The 10,786-nt window shown below is 40.9% G+C and overlaps 1 protein-coding gene across 1 annotated transcript; it reads left to right on the forward strand.

The window, feature by feature from the left end:
• Nucleotides 1-727: 727 nt before the first annotated feature.
• LOC130049385 (histidine-rich glycoprotein-like) lies at nucleotides 728-2,398 on the forward strand (the record flags this gene model as incomplete). Its single annotated transcript, XM_056146841.1, has 1 exon — nucleotides 728-2,398. A coding segment is annotated over one exon (1,356 nt), but the record flags the coding sequence as incomplete, so codon positions are not given.
• Between the last annotated feature and the right edge of the window lie 8,388 nt (nucleotides 2,399-10,786).

A 10,786-nucleotide genomic window follows, 5' to 3' on the forward strand; every position in this document is an offset into this window, starting at 1 on the left:
GGGACTGGGAATTTTGAAGCAAGGTCAGTCTAGAAGGTCAAGGTCACTTAGAACATAATACCTTGCGAAAGATGAAGATAACGAACAGTGATCGATTTTTAGAAGAAACGTATTATGGTACAGTGATGTTTGTACGTCCGTCTGTCTGTTCTGGGTTTTCTGGTTCTAATTGCATTTCTCTTCACATATCAAGCTGAAACTTGCTAGGTAGATTATTTGTGGATCACTCGAGATCATGTTGCAATGTTTATCCATTTCAATCTCTCTTGCAGGATTTTGGGACCTTTATTTGAAAATTATTGTTCAATGCAGGGTACATAATTTGTCCGGCTAAGTACTCCCACCATTTTCAAGTGAGGATCATTTTGTTTTACAATGTCTGTATGGAAATTGAAGATGTTGCAAGGATTTTGATTTTCGTCAGTTTTTGAGAAATTTGACATGTTGTTGAAGTTAGTCTGTTTTGAGAATATATTGCAAAAAAAAAAAAAAAAAAAATACCTAAAGCAAATTTCTACAAATGACGTCTTCAGGAAAGCACCTTATATAACCATTATCACGGGCGTGTACCGTTTGCGGTACTCTTGTTCTAATCACCTTATTTCTGTCTCCATAAACTTTTCATTTTCATTTTCTGCAGAACCACGTGGCAAATTTTAATTAAACAAAGTACAAACTATTCTTGGGTGATTTAAGTTTGTTCAACTGAAGGGCAATGTAAACATACTCACCCCACACACAAACTCAGCCTCACACACATACTCAGCCTCACACATACACACAAATACTCACCCCACACACATACTCAGTCTCACACACATTCACACACACACTCAGCTTCACACACATTCACACACACACTCAGCCTCACACACATACTCAAACATGCACATTCACACACTCACTCAGCCACACACATTCACACACATACTCAGCCTCAAACATACACACAAATACTCACCCCACACACATACTCAGTCTCACACACATTCACACACACACTCAGCTTCACACACATTCACACACTCACTCAGCCACACACATTCACACACATACTCAGCCTCACACACATACTGAGCATCACACACATACTCAGCCTCACACATACACACATTCACACTCACTCAGCCACACACATTCACAGACTCACTCAGCCACACACATTCACTCAGCCTCACACACATACTCAACCTCACACACACACATACTCAGCCACACACATTCACACACATACTCAGCCTCACACATACACACATTCACACTCACTCAGCCACACACATTCACAGACTCACTCAGCCACACATTCACACACTCACTCAGCCTCACACACATTCACACACATACACACATTCACACTCACTCAGCCACACACATTCACACACTCACTCAGCCACACATTCACACACTCACTCAGCCTCACACACATTCACACACATACTCAGCCTCACACACATACTCAGCCACACACATACTCTGCCACACACAAACACATTCACAGCCTCACACACATACTCAGCCTCACACACATACTCAGCCTCACACACAAACTCAGCCTCACACATTCACACACACACTCAGCTTCACACACACACACTCAGCCTCACACACAAACTCAGCCTCACACACATTCACACACATACTCAGCTTCACACACAAACTCAGCCTCAGACATTCACACACATACTCAGCCACACACATACACATACTCAGCCACACACATACACATGCATTCACAGCCTCACACACATACTCAGCCACACACATATTCTGCCACATATATTCACACACATACTCAGCCACACACATACACATACTCAGCCACACATATTCACACACATACTCTGCCACACACATACACATGCATTCACAGCCTCACAGCCTCACACACATTCACACACATACTCTGCCACACACATACACATGCATTCACAGCCTCACACACATACTCAGCCACACACATACACATACTCAGCCACACACATTCACACACATACTCTGCCACACACATACACATGCATTCACAGCCTCACACACATACTCAGCCACACATATTCACACACATACACATTTTGTTATAGGTTAAGGACTCACACGTGACACTATTTAAGATGTGGGCAGTAACTCCAGAGCAAGCGTTTCAGAATTTATTGGCAAAAATTGTGAAGAACTAGGTGTGATCTGTGACTTAAATATATATAGCACGGAAATAGCAATGAACTATTAAATGAACATAACTGTCCCAAGTGAAGAAATAATTAATATAAAGCATATAAACTTTATTTGGATACCCACTTCCGCTCTTACCCGGCTCTTACCTGGGGTTGAACTTATGACCAATACGTGTCTAATATGTACGTCCTATACCCAGACAGATACATATTTAATATGTACGTCCTATATCCAGACAGATGCGTGTCTATGTGTGTTCTATACCCAGACAGATACATGTCCAATATGTCTGTTATATACCTGACGAATACGTCTACACAACTTATGCTTGTCAGCAAATAACAAGGAATGTTAACTTCTATATGTTAGGTCGTTCTTGGCACACTGATTTTGACTACGGATTACTCCGTTCACCTCATGAAGGTATAGGACGGGGTGCTTACTCCTCCAGGATACCTGATCCCACCTCTCCATGAGTTCGTGTTTACCGAACTATTTGTATTGCTTGTATGAGTTATGAGATGTGACCGGTCGACAGGAGATGCTTATTCCTCCTTTGGTATACCCCACCTCTGGTATATCCAGGGACCCGTGTTTGCCAACTCTCTATTTTGTACATGTATTGCTTATAGGAGTTATGAGATTTATCACTGTGTGTGCTATTCACCGGCTTCCACGGATGTTGGCACTAGGAGGTCATTTCGTGGAAGGAAACCGGAGTACCCTTCAAGGAAAACCACGAGTCCAAACACAAATTTTGTATAAATCTCCATAACACAAATTGTGTACAGATGATTTGGTATAAATCTCCATAAGACAAACATCATATCATCATTCAATACATCACTGGAAGAAAGTTTTGTTTAACTTAATTTCTAATTCACTAGTTCAAGAAAACATTCAGAAAGTAAGACTCGAACAGTTCAACACGTAATATAGGAAAAGCTCGCATGCGTGAGTGTAGCACACGTTTAATCATACACGTGTGAATGTACATAGATATCTGGAGGTTCATTATTCCATTCAACTCAATCTACCAACAAAAAAAAAAAAAGAAAAAAAAAAAAAAAAATTTGTTAACTACATTGATATAAATCATGTATATATAACGTATCCATCATGTCATTTTCTCACCAGGGGGCGCAATACACAAGCTTCACTTGCACTTCTGAAAAAAAAAAGTCCAGGTAATTTACCTATTTGTTTTGCCTGTAATTCACAGTAAATACATATAAGGTGAGTAAGGCGCATTGTGTCCTCGGGCGAGATAATGATGTTATACCGCTACAAGCAAGACCTGATAAAATGTGTGAGGTGTTGGGTTTAAATTGTTGCATATCAAGGCAAAGAAACTTTGAGTGTCATTAAACAGGCACGTAGTATCTGGTTGTTTTGGTTTTTTTTTTTCATAATGGGGGGGGGGGGTTGAAATATTGATTATATCTTATTTAACGTCTCTCTCGAGAATTTTCCACTGGTATGAAGAGATCAACGAGTCTGGTGAAGGACTTCAAAATGTAGGCGTGTGTTCGGTGCTTACGACCCTTGAGCAATGGGGTTCTGGTTCTTTAGCGTGCCACGCCTGCTTTGACACGGCACATCCATTTTTAAAGTTATCTCCGAGGACTCGTGACATTCACATCTGATGCCGAGCGTTTGGTGATGGAATTGTCACTAACTGTCGCGGTCGGGATTCGAACCCCGGACTTCTACATGCGAGGCGAACACTGTAATCGCTAGGAAGCTGGAGGATGATTTGTTTAAAATTCTTGAATTCAAATTGGCCCACCTTCCAAATTCTAAATTGATTGGGGGGGGGGGGGGGGGGGGGGGGTCGATAGAAGTGAAAGTTACCGGTCTCTCAGATATGACCTTCAAAAACGGAGGTATATCCTGTCGTGCTAGACGTTGGCATGATAAAGAGCTGTAACTGTATATAGTTTATTTTCTGATAAAGAACCCTCACTCGGTCGTTGTAAATGTCAATACTTTATTTTCTGGTACACCCTCACTGAAACGGCTGTTCGTTTTTGTTTTTTGTACCCAAGATGAGGTCAAACTAAATGCGCTCTATCGTGAAATATATATTGCTAAGGGAAACAGAAATCATAGAGAGAACATACTTAGAATCCACCTTTTTATATATCAACAGGGGATGCTTACTCCTCCTAGGCACCTGATCCCACCTCTGGTGTGTCCAGGGGTCCGCGTTTGCCCGACTGCCTATTTTGTATTGCTTATGGGAGTTATGAGATCGATCACTGTTCGTTATCTTCACCTTGCATATTTCATACACATAAATATGTATTTTTAAAAAAATGGAAGAAAGGGATGTGGATGCTATTTTTATCATTTTCTGACCCCCCCCCCCCCCCTCGCCTCTCCTACCAATTGTGACATTGTGTTGTAGAAAATAAATAAATCAAATATACAAGAAGTTAAATTCCAATCTAATTAAAAATCAGATCCTAGGATACGCTCACAATCGCTACAGAGTATACGGCGTGGATCTAAGAAGTCTGATTTTGATTAGATTGAGTTAAATTCCAAAAAACCTTTCAAATTTTATTACTTTTTTCTGATTGCTATCACAGGAAATGATTTATAAACTTTGCCAATGATGAATAAGAGGTGTTCATTCTCCCCCTCCCCTCCCCCAAAACAACATTGAAAAATATAAAACGATTTTCTTAAAAAAAAATTCCCCATACATAACCTTTTCAAATCTAACTTGTTCTTAATCGCACTTTATATTTTCAAGATAAGTGATTATGGATTTGATTTTTTTCTACCCTTGGTATATAAATGTACATATATGTAGCGATTTAGGTCAAATGTACCGGAATCCCGCAGGCATCTGTTAAACCCGAAGAGATACAGCAAAAAAAACCCCAAAAAACGATTGAAGCAGATTGACCCCCTCCCCGATTGAAGTAGAATGAATTCAAACTAAGATGTACACGTCAGATGTAGGTAATGAAACTACTAAAAAAGACTTAACAGATTTATTCCGTAATATATGAAATAGCTAGAAGGCTGCCAGAATTTATGTTTAAATCAAATTAAAATGTCATCTCATTATCAATATAAATAGTTAGATTAGAAATCAACTGTTAGAAGTTCTCGCTCATTTAATGTTAGAAGAATGATGTGGTCACTCAGTCTCTGCTGGTTTTTTTTTTTTTAAAAGTAATAAATCAAACACAAAATGTTAAAACATGTATTATGTGTAAATATATACACGTGACGAGTTCCTACAAGAAGGCGGGGGCATATAAACCTTGACTTTATCAATAGATGTCAGTAGCGGATCCAGGATTTCCGAAAGGGGGGGGGTTGATTGATTGTATCTTGTTTAAAGTCTCTCTGGGGAATTTTTCACAAAGACCGGTGAAGGGCTTCAAATGTAGGCCTTTGCTCGGCGCTTACGGCCATTGAGCAGTGAGGTTTTTTTTAGCGTGTCACACCTCCGTGACATCCGTTTCAAGGTCACCTCCGAGAACCCGTGACATTCACTTCTGATGCCGAGCGTTTGGCGATGGAACTGAAACGAATTTGGTATTATCTCTGTGTGATAAATGTATTCCTATATATTCCTTTAGTCGAGCTAAAGTTGTGAATCCGGAAGTGGATTGAAAGTTACCGATACATTGACCAATCAAATAGCTAGATTTTAGCCAATCATAATGCTCAGTCACTATCCAATCAGCTTGAAGCTGTAGGGTATAAATACTGCGAAACAAAGTCAGTCTACACTTATCTGGACCAAGAAGAACATCGCTTAATAGAGAAAGATTAACAACGGTAAGGTATAGACGTGGCTGAATAAGTCTTTCCTATACAGAGTCAGTAATAATATAACTTTATTAAATACTTTGCATAGGAATGAGACATTGCTCACATTTACCCTTACTTCCGCTACATTATTCTCATTAATACAGACTGAGTCAAATTGAGCAAAGACAAACATTGAGCAATATTGAGTAATTGAAGTCAGTAATTTTGAGTTGATCAAATTTTGCTATAATTGTGCGTGATTTCATTGTTCTTTGTAAAATAGCTAATCATTGGAACTGATCATTGTCTCAAATCATTTTACTGCCAATCACTGTTCAATATCTCGGAATAAAGCCGAGAGGACCCACATCGCTAATCAATATTTTGAGCAAGTAGCTCAGTCTAAATTGAGAAACCACGGTTGCACGCTACATATCTTTTTGGTGGCAGCGGTGGGATCATTTTGAACAATGAATCTCAGTGAGCTCAATGCTACTATAAGAGAAATTGAGGCTAAGTTAGCTCAATACGAGGCCGACAGTCCGTTAGATCACTCAACACCACGAGTACCCAAGTATCAGAGCACGGGATTGTCTGCAAGTGATTCTGATATCACTACAATGAAATCAGATGCAAGGCAAAATCTGAGCACACTTGAGCACAAAGGTAAACGACAATCGGTAAAATTCCAGTCGGATGATACAAAATACGACATGAGTAAATACCTACCAAAAGTTGAGCAGCTCGAAAACACGTCCACGTTGCATCGACCTCTAGATGATTTCAATGTAACAACCAGACATAAAATACGTGCAAGTAAAAATGAGCAGCAACGAGCTCGGGCTCAAATTGACGAACCAACTAGATCGCCAATAAAATCTGAGGAACCTAGGCGTATGAATGTGAAACCGGCTACTTACGATGGTACTACACCATGGCTTGATTTCAGATCTCATTTTGAGGCGTGTGCTAAACTTGGACAATGGAGTGAGGAGGAGAAAGGGCTATATCTTTCAGTGTCCTTACGAGGGCTGGCGCAAGGAATCCTAGGTAATTTGAGCGAAAATGAGCAGCTCAATTACAGTGAGCTCACACGCGCTCTCAATGATCGCTTTGCTCCTCCTGATCAAATGGAGCTTTATAGAATGCAACTAAGGGAGAGACAACAGAAAGCATCTGAGTCATTACCAGAACTCGGACAACATATAAGACGACTCACAAATCTCGCTTACCCTACTGTCCCTGCTGACGTGCGAGAAACTCTGGCAAAAGATCAATTTATTGATGCTCTTGTCAGCTCAGAAATGCGTCTTCGTATTAAGCAGGCAAGGCCTGTTAATCTCAACGATGCCGTTAGACATGCTGTTGAACTTGAAGCATATTTCAAGGCAGAAGGAAAGCTGCGAGAGTCTAGAGGATACATGCAAAACGTAAATACCGCTGATAAAGCACCAACGAAAGAAACCGAAGCCATTCATTCCATTTTAGATGAGTTACGTCAGTCCATGAAGAAAATGGAAGAAAAGATTAAGTCATTTGAGGTTAGGAATAGCTCTCACAATAAAGATAAAACTGATCGTCAGAACTGGAGGAAAAATGTCACTTGCTATAATTGTGGTGGTAAGGGTCATATAAAAAGGGAATGTAAGAAGTCCAAAAGTGCTTTGAGTAAAGGACGAGTCCAAGAAATACAGGGGTCATCTGCAAATGTGCAAACACAGGGAAACTGCGGTGTAAATGGTTATCTTGGGAGTACTGGACTCTTTCTTGAGGCCCTTGTGGAGAAAGTAGGTGCCACATTACTCGTCGATACAGGTGCTTCTTTGACCATCATATCTAAAAGGATTTATGACAGCCTTTCGGGAAAACACTCCCTGGATCCCATTCAAAAGTCAATCACGGGTGCAAGTGGTGAAGCGTTATTTGTATATGGTAGAACGCAAATACTCATTAGTGTAGGAAATAGGTCATACAACATCACGGCTGCTATTGCTGACATCAGTATGGATGGAGTTCTAGGACTGGACTTCATGAGCATAAATAACTGCACTATCAATGTGTCAGAGCGGAAGATGATCATTGAGAAGGAAACAATCCGACTCTTAAAAAGTGGGCATTATGGATGCTACAGGATTGCAGTTGCTGAAAATATAAATATACCATCGAGAAGTGAAATTATTACTTACTGCAATGTGGTCAAACCAAATGATGCTAGCCTACCAGAAGGAGTGAGTTTGATTGAGCCAGACGATGAGTTCCTTGCATCTGAAAGAGGACTTGTTGGTAAAGTGTTGGTACAAAATACAGACAAGGTCCCTGTTCGCATTATGAACATTTCAAACGAGGTAAAAGTTGTAAGGTCCGGAACAGTTGTGGCCAACATGACCCTAATTAATGATATAATTGAGGAGACACGTGCACCAGACACCAAAAAGCCAAACATCACAAGGGAACTTCCACCTCATTTACAGAACCTTTTAGAGCGCTCAAGCTCATGTCTTACTCGAGAGCAGAAGCAATGTGTGAGAAAATTTCTTGCACAGCATTCATCTTTATTTGCTTCTGATGATAAAGACCTGGGACGCACCAGCCTAGTTAAGCACAAAATCGATACCGAATCGAGAGCTGCGATCAAACAACAACTCAGAAGGACTCCTGTACATCTTGAGGACACCATGGATCAACACATAGATGACATGTTGCAAAGAGGGGTTATAGAAAAGTCATCAGGCCCATGGGCATCACCAGTCGTTCTAGTTCGCAAAAAGGATGGCACTACAAGGTTTTGCGTCGATTATAGAAAACTAAACGAGGCAACAGTCAAAGACGCATACCCACTTCCTCGAATAGATGAGACATTAGACCATCTGGCCGGAGCAAGCTGGTTTTCTACTCTAGATCTACTGTCGGGGTACTGGCAGGTGGAAATGGAGGCAAGGGATCAAGCAAAGACAGCATTTATAACTAAACGTGGCCTTTTCCAGTTTAAGGTAATGGCATTTGGGTTATGTAATGCACCAGCAACATTCGAACGACTCATGGATACTATCCTAAGCGGCCTTCAATGGACAACTTGCTTGGTGTACCTCGATGACATAATCGTACTCGGGAAGTCATTTGATGAAATGATGGTGAATCTTGAAAATGTGTTTACAAGGTTATCATCTGCCGGTTTGAAGATGAAAGCTAAAAAGTGCAATTTATTTGCCAAAGAAGTTGAGTACTTGGGACACATTATTTCGGAACAAGGTGTATCAACAGATCCGAAGAAAATTGAGACCATCAAAACTTGGACTGAACCTACTTCGGTGAAAGAGCTTCGATCATTCTTGGGTCTTTGCAGTTACTATCGTCGATTTATTAAGGGATTTGCCACAGTAGCCAAACCGTTGCACAAATTGACTCACAAAAACACGAAGTACATATGGTCAAAGGAATGTCAGGAGGCTTTCGACTCATTGAAACACCACCTTATAAATTCACCAATTCTAGCATATCCCGACTTTGGGAAATCATTTATATTGGACACCGACGCAAGCGATAGTGGTATTGGAGCAGTCCTTTGTCAGATTATTGAAGGCGAAGAGCAAGTAGTAGCCTATGCGAGTCGAACTCTCTCCAAAACAGAACAAAAATATTGTGTGACTCGTAAAGAACTTTTAGCAGTGGTCACTTATGTTAAGCACTTTCGACATTATCTGTATGGAAGAGAATTTACAGTCCGAACAGATCACAGTTCATTGCGTTGGCTTATGAACTTTAAGGACCCGGAGGGACAGTGGGCAAGGTGGCTTGAAACGCTGGCAATGTTCAATATGAAAATTGAACACAGACCAGGCTCTCGACATCGTAATGCGGATGCTCTCAGCAGGAAAACGTTTAAGAAATGTAAATTCATATCTGAGCACAATGAGGTATGCAACACAAATGTGGGGTGTAACACTTTGGAAATGACTCCTGTTGAGGACGTCATAGGAGAAGAGGAGAAAAACATTTCTGATCTTCAGAAAGAAGACATTGAAATCAGCAAAGTGAGGAGTTGGTTGGAACAAAACGTGAGACCGGAACCCCTGGAATTGTCGTCGGGAGGACCAATGCTGAAGTCTTTATGGTCCCAAAGATTACTTTTGGAGGTGAGAGGTGATTTGCTCTGCCGCAGATGGACTGATAAAGAGGGATCCACCCTCCAAGTTATTGTGCCTTTCAGTGAGAGACGACATATACTCAATTACAGCCATGACCACAAGACCGCAGGCCACCTTGGAGTGACAAAGACTCTAAGTAGAATAAGGCAAGCATTCTACTGGCCTGGGCTACAAAGAGATGTCAGACAGTATATAGCTGGTTGTGAGATCTGCATGAAATCAAAGAGCCCGAACAAATCTCTGAGAGCTCCAATGCAGCTCGTAGGAGCTGGAATACCAATGGAACGTATAGCAATGGACATTGTAGGGGAACTCCCGCGCACTGACAGAAACAACAGATACATTTTAGTTGTTTCTGATTATTTCACCAAATGGGTCGAAGCATTTTCTATGCCAAATATGGAAGCAGTAACAGTGGCAGATATAGTTGCAAAAGAAGTTGTTGCAAGGTTTGGAGTTCCATGTGTTATACACTCGGATCAAGGGAAGCAATTTGAAGGCAAATTATTCACAGAAATGTGCAAAGTTCTGAACATTAAAAAGACCCGTACGACGCCCTACCATCGCCAATCAGATGGGATGGTGGAGCGATTCAATAAGACACTGCTCTCGATGCTTCGCACCTTGGTGGATGAGAATCAGAAGAACTGGGACGAGCTCCTCCCATTCGTTCTGATGGCATATAGATCTGTTGA

Source organism: Ostrea edulis, chromosome 8, assembly GCF_947568905.1.
Source record: "Ostrea edulis chromosome 8, xbOstEdul1.1, whole genome shotgun sequence".
In the NCBI taxonomy this organism is placed as follows: Eukaryota; Metazoa; Mollusca; class Bivalvia; order Ostreida; family Ostreidae; genus Ostrea; species Ostrea edulis.